This window comes from Schizophyllum commune (assembly GCF_000143185.2).
Source record: "Schizophyllum commune H4-8 unplaced genomic scaffold SCHCOscaffold_3, whole genome shotgun sequence".
NCBI lineage: Eukaryota > Fungi > Basidiomycota > Agaricomycetes > Agaricales > Schizophyllaceae > Schizophyllum > Schizophyllum commune.
In genome coordinates, this window is record NW_026089540.1 from 3,446,230 (window position 1) to 3,460,866 (window position 14,637).

A 14,637-nucleotide genomic window follows, 5' to 3' on the forward strand; every position below is an offset into this window, starting at 1 on the left:
GGTGGGAGACAAGGATGATGAGACGCCTATCGCCCACCTTCAAACTTCCGACATCCTAGTAGCCCAGAAGCACCCGCTCAAGCTCCCTTGACGCACGCCCGTACGGTGTGCCCCAGCTTTCCAACCGTTCTCTACCTTTCCCCACCATGAACGCTAGAAAGCCGTACGCTGGTAAGTCTCGCAAGCTCATCATTGCGATCGATGTCGGCACGACTTTCAGCGGCGTCTCATACAGGTATGCACTTACTCGCTAGTTCTGCGTTCTGTGCTGCTCACGCAAGCACCATAGTATCCTCGATCCTGGACAGGTACCCCAAGTATGCGGGGTCAATCGGTGTGTTCACTCAGGCGAGCGTCTCCGCTCAGAACTCAATCGTCCTCAGGTTTCCCGCTCAAGAGCACGCTGGCGGAGACTCTAAGATTCCCTCGGTGCTGCTGTACGACAAGCAGGGCAAAGTTCGCGCAGCTGGCGCCGAGACTCTGCAGGAGGACATAATGGAGATGGCTTTCGAAGAGGGGTGGTACAAGTCCGAGTGGTACGTCGTCCTTCGGTTTCGCCCCGTAGACTTTCGAAACTCAACCATCCCAGGTTCAAGCTGCACCTTCGGCCTCGCGGATCCGACCCCGATCCCGCGCTAGCGACGCTGCCCCCTCTGCCCCCCAACAAGTCCGTCGTCGACGTCTTCGCCGACTTCTTGTCTTATCTCTTCGACTGTGCGCGCACGTACATCAAGGAGACTCACCCAACCGGTGCGAAGTTCTGGGTCACGATCGCGAACAACATCGACTTCGTTCTGACGCATCCGAATGGCTGGGAGGGGCAGCAGCAGTCGCTCATGCGTCAAGCCGCCGTGCAAGGAGGCCTCGTGGCAGACAGCGACGAGGGGAAGGGCCGCGTTAGCTTCGTGACCGAGGGCGAGGCCAGCCTCCACTTCTGCCTGAGCAAAGGGCTCGTCGTGGATGGTATGACATCAGGAAAAAACTCAGTATCTATGTCCGTCTACAGGTGCTATGTAGCGGGCCTAGACGGATAGACAGATACCCCTTTAGATAGCCTACTTAGCAGTGGCGACGTCTCCTGTAGCGCTACATAGCACCTCATAACATCTCATATCCTTGCGCGTAACTCCCGTATCTCGCTCATAGCAGCTATAGCCACCCCTTGTACTACATAGCTACGCACAAAACTACAGGCTGCTTCGGCTTTCGTCTGTTTCACTGCTTTCGGGCACATTGAATAGTATAAATATTCATTGCAGCAAGTACTACTGGGAATACTGACAGCAAATCTCTACTAGGTATACAGATAGCGTGTTATGGAGCGGCACTACGCGCCCCAACCCTCGTCCGAGCCCGGCAATCCACAGATGATCCAGCCCAGTCTAGTTTGGGGAGTCGCCATCAGACTGCTCAAAGACGGTTAGGCCAGACATCGAAACGGTGATCTAAGCGCAGTCACTGGAAAAATTGCGGGGGAGCGCTGGTTGCTTTAAGTCGCGCACTTCGGGTAGACCGTGTTGGACAATGAGGTAAGGTCGACAGGGAGAAGCACGATACTCAGGGGAACACGGAGGGAGATGAAGAACATGGACAGAATGCGGGAGGGTTTTACGTGGATGGTGTGTACCTATGCTGCGTGCGCGCGAGGTCGTCGAGCGGCTGAGCTAGCGATGGTCCAAGGGAAGAGCCTATACCGGATAGTGAGCGCATATCTTTCTCAGACGAGCCTCAGACTCACCAGGTGAATGATCACGAGCACGGCCAACGGCGACGGTTTGTCAGACAAGCGCCACGATACGCCCTCCGGATGAACCCGCGCGGACTTGGGCATTGTATGTCGAATATGGTCGCAGGCTTGCTATCAGCAGAGCGAGCATTGCATAAGGCCGTCGATATCTTGCGGTTGGGGCGTAGTAGCACTGGTCGAAGTGTATTGTAGGCCAATCGAGGGCGCGGCGATTGTTCACTTCGGCGGCAGCGGTGGTGATACTCTAGTTGCTGATCAACCTGACGCACTGCGCGAGTACTCAACCAAAACTTGTCTTGACGTCGGATGGTCGGGCATTGGCGAGCAACGAAGCAGGACGGCGACAGTGAGGTGGTGGTCGAGAGCGAGACGTGTTCGCGTTCGCGATCGGGCAAATATGGGACACCACGTGTCGTCCCGGGCCGTTCGGCGGCGTGGACGCCGACCCGCGCTTCTTCCCTCTTGCCATCTCGCGTCGTTCGCTTGTTCGCGTTGTGTACGTCGTTATTTGGCGAGTCGACGGCTTCGTATCTTTTTCTGATCTGCATCGAGCTTATTTTTTCTCCAGCATGAGGTCCAACCTACCAGCCTTTTTCCGGCAGGGATGCGGACGTCTCTCGCAGTGACTTTTGGTGTGTGCTCATATGCCTCGAAGACGCGACAGATCTTTGGGAGTTTTCAGTTTCGTCATTAGCTTCGCTGGCGTCTTCGCGCTGCTTCACTCAAATAGAATTCCTGTATCTGACTGTAGGCCATCGTCTGTCCTCGATTGTGTGCGGTCTTCGACTGTCTTCCCTCCTTTGTTCAGTAGTTCCATCCGATGGGCTGGCTTCGAGTGAGCACGTAGTTTGTTGGCTGCCATACATATATGCATCATTCCCCGAGTCAAAAGTATCTAGTCAGTGAATGCAACGAGTTTTATGGCCAATTTCTCGACATCCCGCGATAGAGGGCAACGTCTCCGCAAACCGTGCGATAGCGGCCTATAACTCTCGCAAATCTTCGATAGACTGGTGTGCCGCTACACCCAGCTATGTACGCTACATACTGACCAAGGGTGCTATATAGTGATGTGCGGTCTACAGGGTCAAGAACGGGTGCTATAAGAGTCTACGGGGATCTATGTAGGCTACGTAGCTTCGCAGGAAGGTTCATAGCGCTGCAGAGCTTCGCACGCGGCCCGCTAGCTCAGAGGCGTTTCCTGATGGAAGGTTTGTGCTCATCTCAAGTCGCGCGTGTATGTACTCACTTGCGACTAGGACGGGAAGGGCGTCGTCATAGTGGATGCCGGCGGTGGTACCGTCGACTTGAGCGCCTACGCGCAGGTGCGGAAGGGGGCTGACGTGTCCTACACCGAGATCACCCCGGCGCAATGTAAGCATCCGCTTGGGCTTCGTCGCTGCGCTTCTGACCAAGCTCCTAGGCCTCTTCAAGGGCGCAATCATGGTGAAGCGCAACGCGCAAGCCTATGTCGAAGGTATGTCACCAAGTCGCGCGTGCCTTCGACTACTTATACCCTTAATGCTAGCGCGCTTGCGAAACTCTAAGTACTCTGAGCGCACAGAAGACATCGTCGACGCCTTCGACAAGTCGACCAAGCTCACGTTCAAGAACGCTAAGACCCCCTCGTACGTCAAGTTTGGCGGAATAAGCGACAACGACGCTGCGTACGACGTTAAAAGTGGAAAGCTGGTCATACAGGGGTAAGCGAGTCGGTCGTTGAGTCCATGATACGGCAGGCTAAGACAATTATTAGGTCGGAGGTCGCCAAGTTCTTCCTGCCGACCATCACCTCGATCTCGCAAGCGGTATTGAAGCAGAGAAAGCAAGCGAAGTCGGGGATATCGGTACGGCTACGCTTTTGGTAAGTACATGATGCACGCGCTGACGCTTTGTTAGTCCATCTTTCTTGTTGGCGGCTTCGCCGCGTCGTCGTTCCTGTACAGTCAACTGCGCGACTCCCTGGCGCCACTTGGCTTGGATGTGTGCAGACCCGATAACCATATGCGAGTCGCATCCACTCATGTCATCAGGGCTAACATCGAAGGTTGATCTTCAGGAACAAGGCCGTCGCCGATGGAGGTGTACTCTACGTCGTCGATCACCACGTCTCGGCACGCGTCGCCAGATTTACGTACGGCACGGATGGTGCGCGTGCGTATCAGAAGAAGGACAAGGAGCATAGGAAACGACATCAAAAGGCATACTTTGGCACAGACGGCGTCAAGCGCGTCGCCGACTGCTTTTTCCCTATTGTCGACGTGGTGAGCCTTTGCTCATATACTGATCTCGGGTTAATAGACAAAGCACTGACCGGCTTACAAGGGAACTCAAGTGACGGAAACGCAGGACTTCAAAGTGCCGTTCATGCAGCTGCACGATCAGTTGGGGCCCTTTCAACGATACACGATCAGCGCGCCCATCCAAGTCTATCGAGGCGAGATGCATCATCCTCTCTGGACGGACGTTGACAGCAGTGAGTTCAGACAAGAGCAGTCCCTCGTTCGCAGCTTATGTTGTTACCACGCAAGATAATTTTAGTGTTCTCTGCACAGTAAACGCAGATGTGACTAGCGCGGTGGTCAGGCTGCCTCCTCGCCGCGCGGCGGATGGGCATATCTACTATCAACTCAACTACGATGTTGTCCTACTCTTCGGCTTGACAGAGCTGAAGGCGCAACTCCGATGGCTCGAGAACGTGCGCACACTTCATCTGCACTTCCTGTCATCTGATATTCATATCTTCTAATGCATAAAGGGTGTCGAACGACGGTAAGTTCATGAGTATGCGCGCGCAAGTGGTCGCTGATTTCCTTTCTAGCACTCACGCCGAGGTGGTCTACGGCGATGCCTGATCCTCTTGGAGACGTGGCCGAAGACTGGCGTACAGTACTTCGATATCTACCTTAGTCGATCTCAGAATCGTACACCGTGCTTGAAGTTACGAGATCTCTTGCACACCCTTTATTCGCCGTCCTTGATACACACGTGCAAACAACGCTTGACCTATCTGAGCTCGGACCCAGCTCTTGCCTCGCAAGCAAAGTCTCCGTCATGCGCAGCCGCCGCTTCCTCTAGTCTTGGAGTACTACATTATCGCCGAGCGCTGCCGCGTTTGCGTCTGCCTCCACTCTGCATGCATGCCAGCCACGTACCAACTCGCGCGCTTGCCCTCGGTCGGCGAACATAGTCCTTTACGAGCAGACAAGAGTTGTCCAATTCGCAGGCATTAATCGTACATACAGCGCGTACCGCCAAAGGCTGCGGGTACGAAGATAGATATGAAAATCGGGCCGAAACACTCGACCGAGACGCCAACGGTTTTCCTATGCCATTCGCGATGTAGAAGCGAGTCAAAGGGATTGATTCATTGCGCATCCGCCGTCCTCTTCCAGTCTTGCCTCGCCGGTCCCTGGTAGCGCTCTTCGATCTTGCGTGCGCGATGCGTGTGGGAAGTATAAGGAAAAGCATGAGATATCGAGCGTGCGATCATGAGGGAAGTGGAAGCATCGATTGCGGGTGATAATCAGTACAAGGGGAACGACGTCAAGCACGGTCACTTACGGGAGTCGCCACCACTGAAGCCACCAAGAGCGCCAGCACCGCTAGCACGAATTTCTGAGGAGAGAACATGGTGACTGGTAAGAAGAAAGAGCGTGAATGTCGCTGGATAGCACGATTCGTCGGTCTAATGAGGCCATCAGTCCCCATCCGATCGGACCTGAGGCATGGGCGCACGTACCGGGAAGACGAGACGAGCAGTGGGTACCCTCGAGAAGGCGAGCTGCCCGGGGTCCTTATATACGCGGCTGGCAGCGTGCCTGGACGCTGATCTCACCTCCCGGCGCGGTGTATGGCCTCCTTCGCCCCGCGCACCAAGGAGACCGCCGGGATGTGTACGCCTGAAGACGAGCGCATGCCACGATGGCGTCAGGTCATATACATCTCGGCGTAGGCGCGGATAGTCATTGAATGCGCAACGCGGACGAGAAGGAGCGTGGCCGATAACCGGAGGCCCGCGTAGGCTGGAACGCCTCGGGTCATGCGCTGAAGCGGTGGGAAAGGATGGTCTGAGGTATTCAGTTGAAGGCGGTTAGTTTGTCGATAGCGGAGAGAAGCACGCTCGGGCGGCCGCCTTGCGAGCAGTGTCGACGTTGTGCCGAGGTCGAAGTTCAGTAGCGATTAATTAACGGTAGGTCGCGAAGTCCGAGCCGAGCACAGGCCGAGAGGCTCAATCGCACCTGAAGTCTATATCTGCAATTGAAGAAGCGAGAGAGGCAGACGCAGAGTCCCAGGCATTCGAGATGAAGTTCAGAAGCAAGCCGTGCTTCGGGATACTGGGGATCAACCCCGGTGTTTCCCGAAGCGTCACGTGCAGAGTTCAACTTGCTCGTGACTGAGTGGCGACGAAGTAATCCCAGCTTCTTCTCCTTCAGACCTGGTAGCTCAAATGTAACATATAAATTACAGGGACTGCTGCTTATACACCTACAACAGAATATCTTATATGTCCTAGCTTCACAGTGAAGCAGCCCGGGAAAGTGCGACGTATATAATACAATGATATACGAGTTCAACTCAAGAAATAAGGAGGAGCATGCACCGAGACATGTTCGTTACCGCTGTAGTACTCGAGACTTGACCACTGTTAAAGGCATAGTCCCTTGATATCGAACAAGACCCAACGCAACCGCACACGAAACCTCTGCGACCAGATCGCCTTCATTACTCTCGTCAACCGCATCACACCCGCCCGCTCGACCCTTCTCGCTATCCCCTTCGACTTCCTGCAGAGGTGCTACGGACGTAGCGGGAGTGACCTGCATAGTTGCCTCATCGAAGCGATCCCCGGGCCGTGGCAGCACAAGCGCAAGCTCGCGGTCCGTGACGACGACGCCGATGTGTTCGCGAAGCTCAACGACCTTCCAGACCAGAGATTCGACAAGTGCGTCCAGGGTCTCTGCGTCTTCGCGAGGTCCTCGCTCGAAGCGCGCGGAAGTGAGCACGGCGGCGAGGCTCTCGAGCAGCGAGGACTCGAGCGCGGCGCATAGGGTGTCTTCGGCGCGCGCGCTCACGCGCAGCGCAAGCGAGCGCCACTTCCCGGCTACTTGGGGGTCGTCTGCGCGCGAGTCAGGACGTGTGGCCAGAAGATAAAGGGGAGACTCACAGTTCTCAACGATCTTCTCGTACATGCGACGCAGAGCCAGGTTCTCCTCGTCGTCCGTCAACGACCAGCGACCGACGACACCTCGGACCCAATGTGCTAGGATAGCCCGCAGCGCGTGCGATAGCACGGCGCGCCTAGCGTCTACGTCGCCTTGTGTCAGAGCGGCATACAAACTCGGCCCGAGTCGCGCTCGAAGGCGGGGGGTGAGCTGGCACACGCCGCGCGTGGCAGATGACTCGTCGGGAGAGCTGGCTATGGGCATGACATTCGCAGCGATATCCTCAGCGATCCTCTGCATCGCCTGGTTGATCTCGCTGAGGACGCTCGCAATATCATCGTCGCTCGCAAGCGGCGGCTCCCGTAGCGCCTCGATCTGGAACAGCGCGTCGGCAAGCTGCGATGTCAGGACCTCGCGCTCCTCCAACAGAGCAGCCACCTGCTCGTTGGTCGCATCCATCTCCACTCTCGCCTCCGCCTCCTCCGATTTCCTCGCCTCCAGTTGGCCGCTCAACGAGGTGACGGTGGCGTCAAGCTGCGCGAGCCTGCCCTCCTTATTGGCGAGCGCGAACTCGAGCCCGCTGATGACCGCGTCCGCTCGCGCCTTTTCCAGTCGCAAAGAGCCCAGCTCGGCCCGCTCAGCCTCGAGATCGTCCATCCTTGACTTGAGTTCCCGATTCGCCGCCGTCAGGCTCGCATTTTCCTCCGTCAGACCGGCGTTCTCCGACTTTACCTCCTCCACGACTGCAGTCAACACCGCGAGCTCGTGCCGGAGCTGGGCGATGGCGTGCTCCTTCTCTTCGCTGTACTTCTCTAGCTGCTCGATGCGCTGCTTCGAGGTCACGTCTGCCGCTTTCAGGTCGCGCAGCTGGGCCTCAAGCGACGCGATACGCGCCGCGCGCTCGTCGTTGGACGCGGTCAGAGCAGTCACCCGCGCTTCGAGTGTGTCCTTCTCCTCCATAAGCTCCTTATACTTCCTGACCGCCTTCTTCATCTTGTCCTTCAGGGCCGCACCCGCGCTCTCGAGCTCCGCGGTCGACGCCTGCAGCGCCTGGATCTGCTCCTGCCGCTCCGTATTGGACGCCTCAAGCGCACAATTCTGCCTCTCCAACTCATCGACGCGCTGCTGTCGCTCTTCGACGATATATTCCAGATTGGCTCGCTCCGCGGATAGCTCGTCGACCACGTCAGACAGCCGATCGCGCGAGGCGGCGAGGGTGGCGCAGGAGGTCTCCAGTCGCGCATTCGTCTCGTTTAACTCCCGGATGCGCGCGTCGCGTACGGAGACCTCCCAGGTAAGCTCGGAGATGCGATCCACTTGCTCTTCTTGTACGCGCTCCTGCTCGTCCCGTGCGTGCTCGACCTGGATCCTGAGCGCGTCGAGCTCCGCCTGCTCATCTCGCACGCGTACTTCGTCGCCCCTGAGCTCTACAAGCTGGCCCTCAGCCTCGTCAAGCTGGCGCCGCAGGTCCGCGACGTACTCGCGCGTATATGGGAGCGTGGTATCTTCGCTGGCGGACTCGTAAACAGATTGCGATGGGGCATCGGGGTGTTCATCGGCAGGCGAGGCGTGTGGTATGACCGCGCAGATAGCGAGACCTGCGGTCGGACCGGGCGGTAGAGTGTCCCCGGCGTCTTGATGAGGCCAGCGCGAGGAGAGTAATGGGTTCAAGGCGCCGTGAGGAAGTTGAAGCAGGGTGTAGTGCGTCATAACAAGAGGCCGGCTTGCGGGATTCAGGAGTCGCAGGTGTAGCGTTTTCTGCTCGCAGCAGACCCAAGAACTTCGTCTTCGGTGCAGACGTCAGCGATACCTTCGCGTCTGCAAGCCGGTAGTACGCACCTCTTCAGGATATCCTAGCGTGCTCCTCGCGGACCAGCGCCTCTGCGCGTCTCCTGAGGTCGTCGAGAGCTGACGGTCGAGAGTAGGGACACGGCGCTTACTGGCGCTTAGCCACAGTCCCTAGTCCATGGACCTGCGCTTCCATGCTAACTCCCCTTCAATGCCACTGTGCCTATTCAAAGGCCCCATGACGACGCAAGGAGTGAGGATCTGGTGTGCCAGGGGAGTGGATCCAGTGAGTCACCGTGCGATACGCCAACCGCAATCGAGCCTCGCGGCTGTGCTCGTGCTATCGACGCCGCTTTGGCGCCGATGGATACCACTGGGTCGATGGGAAGTCACGGACACTACACAGTCGTGCCGAGGGTTCTCTCTGATAGACTGACATCGCGAGCTACTGTCTAAGATGGAGAGCAGAACTTTCAGAGCGTGGATAGGTAGCTTACCAGAATATGGTCGAGAGAATTATAATAAACGGAAAGTTAGCGAAGCCACCACGCACCCCTGGAAGTCAAGTGCACTCGAGGCCAATCAGACGTCCAAGAAGAGACTAGGGGCGCTTGCCGACGGGGCGAGGTACCCATGGAAGCAAGCGAGGATATGGCAACTATTTTGTCCAAAAATTAAGGTGGGACACTTGAGCGGGAGACAGGACACTTACGATTGACATTGTCGCTAGCGATCTGAGTCTATGATGGGACATTACATTGCTACGAGTCCCTAAACCTGGCATTTGCCAATGCTTTCCCCTCTCACGAGACCTTCACCAACGTGAAGGATTGTGCGGTGAGCATGCTTTTGTAGTACGCTAATCCGAGGGCACTTACAACAGTACATTCGTAAGGACACTTCCTCTGGTGAGCACTCGTGGGACACTGTAGGATGAATCTACGGATGGGACGTGTGCGGGGTCCCCTAAAGGCAGAGCCCATGACGAGGCGGGTAACAGCACGCCTTTCGGGATTTGCCGTCGTTGCCGGTGACCCGGGGACTTTGCGGCATTTTCCGCGACACGGTTCGACTTGCGAAATTCATGTCTTCTATTCTGCACACATACCGACGGATCCATGCCACGAGAATCAAGGTAGCCGGGAACTCGTTTTCCTCATCTCCCTGTATCTATGTCAAGCTAGTTGACGCAGATTGCAAGCGCAACGATATCGGGCATCGGATGATACGGAGAGTAGGCCAGCCTCCAAGTACAACTTACTCAATCGAGCGTAAATCTGTTTCTCGATCACACCGGCGTCAAGCTTGTTAGACTGCAATTCAAGTAACCCTATCAACGAGATAATCACCAACTTGAAACAGATTTTGGGTAGCAAACCATTTTTCAGTACCCGAGGATGACTGCAAGCAGCACACTGTCAAAGGCAGAAGACATGTTGCATAGTTAATCTGCTGACTTTCTGCATTAAGCATTCTAATCACGTATAGGAGAGCCAATGAATGACCCCTTCAAGCGTCCTAGTGTCTCGAGAGTGCCGCAAGGCACCTCCTAACCGGGCAGTGTCCCGCCGATGGTAATGTCCCATGGACCGTGCCAATGATAATGTACCGCCAGCGTAAAGTGTCCCTTCAAGCCTCAAAAAAGGGGTTTTTGGACAAAATAGTTGCCATACGAGGAGACAGCGAGAAGACCACAGAGTGACATTGTCCGGGCGTCGTGCGGAGTTACAGTGTACTAGTATTGAGAAGCAAGGATTACAACGCGGTACGCTGGAGGGGCTTCAACTACCTCGAGGCATTGAGGAATACATGAGCAGATGCAGTGATAGCGCCAACAGCAGGGCAAGCACCCATGGACGTGGCAAGCAAGCAACAACAGGGGCTGTTTGGACTTGTTTTCGAGCGGCCACTGAACGCGATCACGCGTTCCACGTGACTGTCTTTCACTTTCGCGTTCGAGCCCTGTTCTTGCTTGATCATGATGCTCATTTATTATCATTTCAGAAACCATGTACACCAACGCCTTAGCCTGCGCCTACTCACGACTACTCGCCCGCAAGTGCTAGTGGTGGCGGGCCCTGTGCTCGCGCTCGCGCAGCTTGTCCTCCCGGGCATGGCGATGCTTGGACCCATCCCGGTTGTGCCTATGACGGTCAGAGCGATGCCCATCATGGGAGCCATGGCGGTCGCTCGAGCCATGAGCATCTCGGGACGACTTGTGGTCATCGCGAGACAAATCGCGGCGGCGAGACTTGTGCTCATCGCGAGAAGATCCATGGTGGCGAGAAGACTCGTGATGCCTCGACGACTTGTGGTGACCGCGGTCCTCGCGGTCCTCGCGATGCCGATCCCGCGTCGGCGAGCGGTGACTATGATGTCCATCTCCGCGCTCCCGATGCCTCTCGCGCGACCGCTCGCGGTGACGACGCTCACGAGAGCGCGACAGATGGCGCCGGTCATGAGAGCCACTGTCTGCGTCGATAGCCACAGTCGTGACGTTTTCCAGGGACGGGAAGACCTTGATATGCGACGGTAGCGGCACAGCATCGTGCTGAAAGGTCGGCACAGGATCCTGTTGGAAAGCCGACACCAGCGGCGGCAGGACCACGAGCTGCGGTTGGAGGCCCGACGTCGACTGCGGCTGGAGGCCCGACGTCGACTGCGGCTGGAGGCCCGGCTGTGCTTGCTGATCGCTCGACGCCGACTGCAGGGTCTGCGCGCGCTCGCGAGCCCTGCTTCCACTGCGCTCGCCCGGCTTCCCACCGATATTGAATATGTCCTTGACGAGCTTCTTCACTGGTTTCTTGGTGTTAGTAGGAGACCTCGGCGGGTGGTCCATAGAAGACTTGACCGGTTGGTCCATAGAAGACTTGACCGGGTGGTCCATAGAAGACTTGAGCGGGTGGTCCGTCCCGACCTTCGCCTTGCGTGAATCCTTACAAACATCGTCAACATCCAGCGCTCAGTATGAACCAGCGAACAGACTCACGTAGACGACCTTTGGCGCATCCGCCGGCGCGCGCTTGACCGTGTCCACAGGCGCGCGCTTGACCGTGTCCTCTGGCGCGCGCTTGTACCACGAACGCGAGGGGTCCAGCTGGGTCGTGGACGCGTTGGATGTCTTGTACCACGAGCGCGAAATATCCACCACATTCGCCTTGGACGCCCCGACCAGCTGCGCCCCAGACGCCCCAACCAGCTGCGCCCCAGACGCCCCGACCAGCTGCGCCCCAGACGCCCCGACCAGCTGCGCCTCAGACGCCCCGACCAGCTGCGGCGTCGACTGCGTAGCAAGATTCGTGCGCGAGCTCTTGAACAGCGCCGCCAGCGAGGTCTTCTTCCTGAGCTTCGCGGGAGGCGTCGTGAGCTTTGCGGGAGGCGTCGGCGCGGTGACCGTGATCGTGGGCCCACCGGGGCCGCTGAGCGTAGGCCCACCGGGGCCGCTGATCGTAGGCCCACCGGGGCCGCTGAGCGTAGGCCCACCGGGGCCGCTGATCGTGGGCCCGCCGGGGATAGGCGTACCGGGGCGCGTCGACTTGGAGGGCTTGCGGGTGCGTGGAATGGGTGGTTGAGAGACCATTGGCGGGTAGCCAGTCGTCGGTGGGTAGCCAGTCATCGGTGGGTAGCCAGTCATCGGAGGATAACCAGTCGTCGGCGGCTGACCAGTCGTCGCTGGTCTACGCACCGCCGGCCCATACGTCTCCATCCCCGCTACCGGATACACAGGCGCGGTCTGCACGCGGAGCAGAGGCGGAGGCGGGACCGCCGTTGGCGCGGGCGGTACTGGCATAGGAGGGACTGGCATAGGCGGTACGCGACTCCCTCCCGCCACCTGAATCCCTCCCGCCACCTGCGGTGCGGTGTGCACGCGCTGAGGCGCGGGCCTGCGCGCCCCTCCGCCACCCGCGCGAGAGGTAGACACGTCCGCCCCCGCCTCAGAAATAGTCGGCGGCCAGTAGCTATTCCTATCCACGGCAACATTGTTCGCATCTGTCGTGGGCAATGGGCCAACATGCGTCGCAGGCAATGGGCCTACCTGTGTCGCCGGCGAGAACGGGTCGCCGACCTCGTACGGCGTGTGCTCGAGCGTCCACTTCTGCACGTCGCGCATCTTGCGGCGGTGGCGCGCGTGGGCCTCGGGGCTGTCGTCGTAGATGGACATGGCGGGTGGGGCGGTGATCGAGGGAAGGCTGATGAGAGTGAACGGTGGGTGCTGGTGGTGGCGGTAGGTAAAGGTAATAAATGAGGGAAGGTGAGGGCTAAGTGGGTGTCGACGAGCGCGAATGAACCAGCAATCGGCGGTCGCGGACGAATGAGAAAATTCGCAAGAAAAGAGCGAGGATCGACAAAAGGCGACAATGAGAAGTGGCGCGGTAGAGGACGCGCCGTCAGGGAACTCGAGATTGACTTGTCAGCGAACCACGGACGGGCTCTTATATGGCGAGCGGAGACCTTCGCTTATACGACGAGCAGGAATTGGTTTGCGCGCATGAGATCGCCCTTTGTGTCTCCTTGGAGTCCGATATGCTTGGCTGTAGCGTCATACCCCTAATCTCGATCCGCGGAAGCATAAGCCTGCGGAAGCAGATTAGCCCCGTCGAGCGACAAAGACCGGGACACAAACATCTCAAAATCAGGGATTCGACATATCGAGATAATGAGATGAACATACCGGATTTAAGAAACTAAACATTCCTGCGCGCCGGGGTGAAGAAAAAACATGCCTAGTCGGCAAACGTACTTGAGCGCGGACTTGGACCAATGCTGAAGGAGAAATTTCAGAGGCCGGTGCATAGCGCAGTTGTCTACGCATAGAGGTCGGCTGGGGGAAAAGATTTACCTGAGATTGGGTGAGAATGTGGCCAGAAGACGAGCGTAGACATACACAGAAGATAGGGAGCGGATTCGCAGCTAGATGCGCAGCCGCTCGATGGCCTTCAGCGACTGCGATTGCCAAGAGCGAATGTGATATCTAGAAGGTCAAGACTGACAAGACATAACTTTGGCAGGACCTGTCCGACGACGGACGCGCGTCAACCGGCGCCCGAAGCCAAGTGTCCTCAGCGTTCGGATAATTTTGTCGGCAGTTGACTCGTTTGTCGCGCCAATTTACCCTATTCTCCGCGGCTCAGACAGATCCTGAGGCCGTGGAGTAGACCGGCGTCCGCGTAAAAAGGATGCTCCTGCGCGTTGGATGTTCAGGGAGGCGCGCGCTCGAAACATGGCTTTTAGGCGGTATCGGGCTCTGCTCGTCGAATGGGCATGGTTTCCGCACTGCAAATGTATTAAAGTCACACCTCAGTCATCTCAAGGACGATTCTCAAGCATAGCGTCAACGGGGCGGCATGTACGGGGAAGTTGCGAGCAAAGAAGGAGGGAGCGCCACAAAGTCGCGGGAGATGCCGAATATGCAAAATTGCCTCATTCGGTACCGAGCTTCTTGGACCCACAATGTCGGGAGCGTGGCGCATGGCACGAACATTCAGAGTCACATTGATGCGTAGACATCTAAGGAGCGAGCTAGAGCTGTACATAATATAGACAATGCCGATCCTATGTGCAGTAAGGCAAGATATGATCCGTTTAGGAATATGTACGATGTAGTGAGAGTGGGGGCAGCAATCCGGGAGCTGTAATCATGGTCCTCGGAGATGCAGATGCGGGTTATAATGGTGAGATAGGAACAGATGCAGTATGTAGATCGGGTTTGGGCAGTACGTGGTCAGACCGGACTGGAAGCGCGTGAGTAAGTAGGAAGTGCACGAGCAAGCCGGGAGCGCGTGAGTGGGTCGAGTAGAACGAAGACGTGAGCGGGATAATGTAGATGTAAGTAAGGTCTATGCATGAGATTAGAGACAAATTCCAGATGGATGAGGCAAATGTAGACGGCCTTAAAGACGCAATGAATACAGAACGGCCTCGGAAAACGAGCTAGAC

General features: G+C 57.2%; 6 protein-coding genes across 6 annotated transcripts; 3 read left to right on the forward strand and 3 right to left on the reverse strand.

The window, feature by feature from the left end:
* Positions 1-85: 85 nt before the first annotated feature.
* On the forward strand, positions 86-1,326 carry SCHCODRAFT_01138392 (uncharacterized protein). The gene is made up of 4 exons (XM_003034075.2): positions 86-235; positions 290-334; positions 384-536; positions 590-1,326. Exons 1-4 carry the CDS (start codon positions 147-149, stop codon positions 1,032-1,034), a joined length of 732 nt encoding a protein of 243 aa, XP_003034121.2. The 5' UTR covers positions 86-146; the 3' UTR covers positions 1,035-1,326.
* A 920-nt stretch (positions 1,327-2,246) lies between these two features.
* SCHCODRAFT_02617001 (uncharacterized protein) lies at positions 2,247-2,605 on the forward strand. The gene has a single exon (XM_050344782.1). It carries the CDS (start codon positions 2,392-2,394, stop codon positions 2,584-2,586), a length of 195 nt encoding a protein of 64 aa, XP_050201913.1. The 5' UTR covers positions 2,247-2,391; the 3' UTR covers positions 2,587-2,605.
* A 346-nt stretch (positions 2,606-2,951) lies between these two features.
* On the forward strand, positions 2,952-4,602 carry SCHCODRAFT_0107470 (uncharacterized protein; the record flags this gene model as incomplete). Its single annotated transcript, XM_003034076.2, has 11 exons — positions 2,952-2,958; positions 3,029-3,121; positions 3,171-3,224; positions 3,276-3,450; positions 3,504-3,594; positions 3,647-3,732; positions 3,807-4,011; positions 4,073-4,223; positions 4,279-4,445; positions 4,506-4,519; positions 4,569-4,602. 11 exons carry the CDS (start codon positions 2,952-2,954, stop codon positions 4,600-4,602), a joined length of 1,077 nt encoding a protein of 358 aa, XP_003034122.1.
* Positions 4,603-6,363: 1,761 nt separating this feature from the next.
* SCHCODRAFT_02698544 (uncharacterized protein) lies at positions 6,364-8,622 on the reverse strand (the record flags this gene model as incomplete). Its single annotated transcript, XM_050346919.1, has 2 exons — positions 6,364-6,866; positions 6,915-8,622. The coding sequence occupies 2 exons, from the start codon at positions 8,620-8,622 to the stop codon at positions 6,364-6,366; spliced, it is 2,211 nt and encodes a 736-aa protein (XP_050201914.1).
* A 2,140-nt stretch (positions 8,623-10,762) lies between these two features.
* SCHCODRAFT_01218119 (uncharacterized protein) lies at positions 10,763-12,862 on the reverse strand (the record flags this gene model as incomplete). The annotated part of the gene is made up of 2 exons (XM_003034680.1): positions 10,763-11,635; positions 11,690-12,862. 2 exons carry the CDS (start codon positions 12,860-12,862, stop codon positions 10,763-10,765), a joined length of 2,046 nt encoding a protein of 681 aa, XP_003034726.1.
* Positions 12,863-14,364: 1,502 nt separating this feature from the next.
* Positions 14,365-14,625, reverse strand: SCHCODRAFT_02491848 (uncharacterized protein; the record flags this gene model as incomplete). The annotated part of the gene is made up of 1 exon (XM_050342954.1): positions 14,365-14,625. A coding segment is annotated over one exon (261 nt), but the record flags the coding sequence as incomplete, so codon positions are not given.
* Positions 14,626-14,637: the final 12 nt, after the last annotated feature.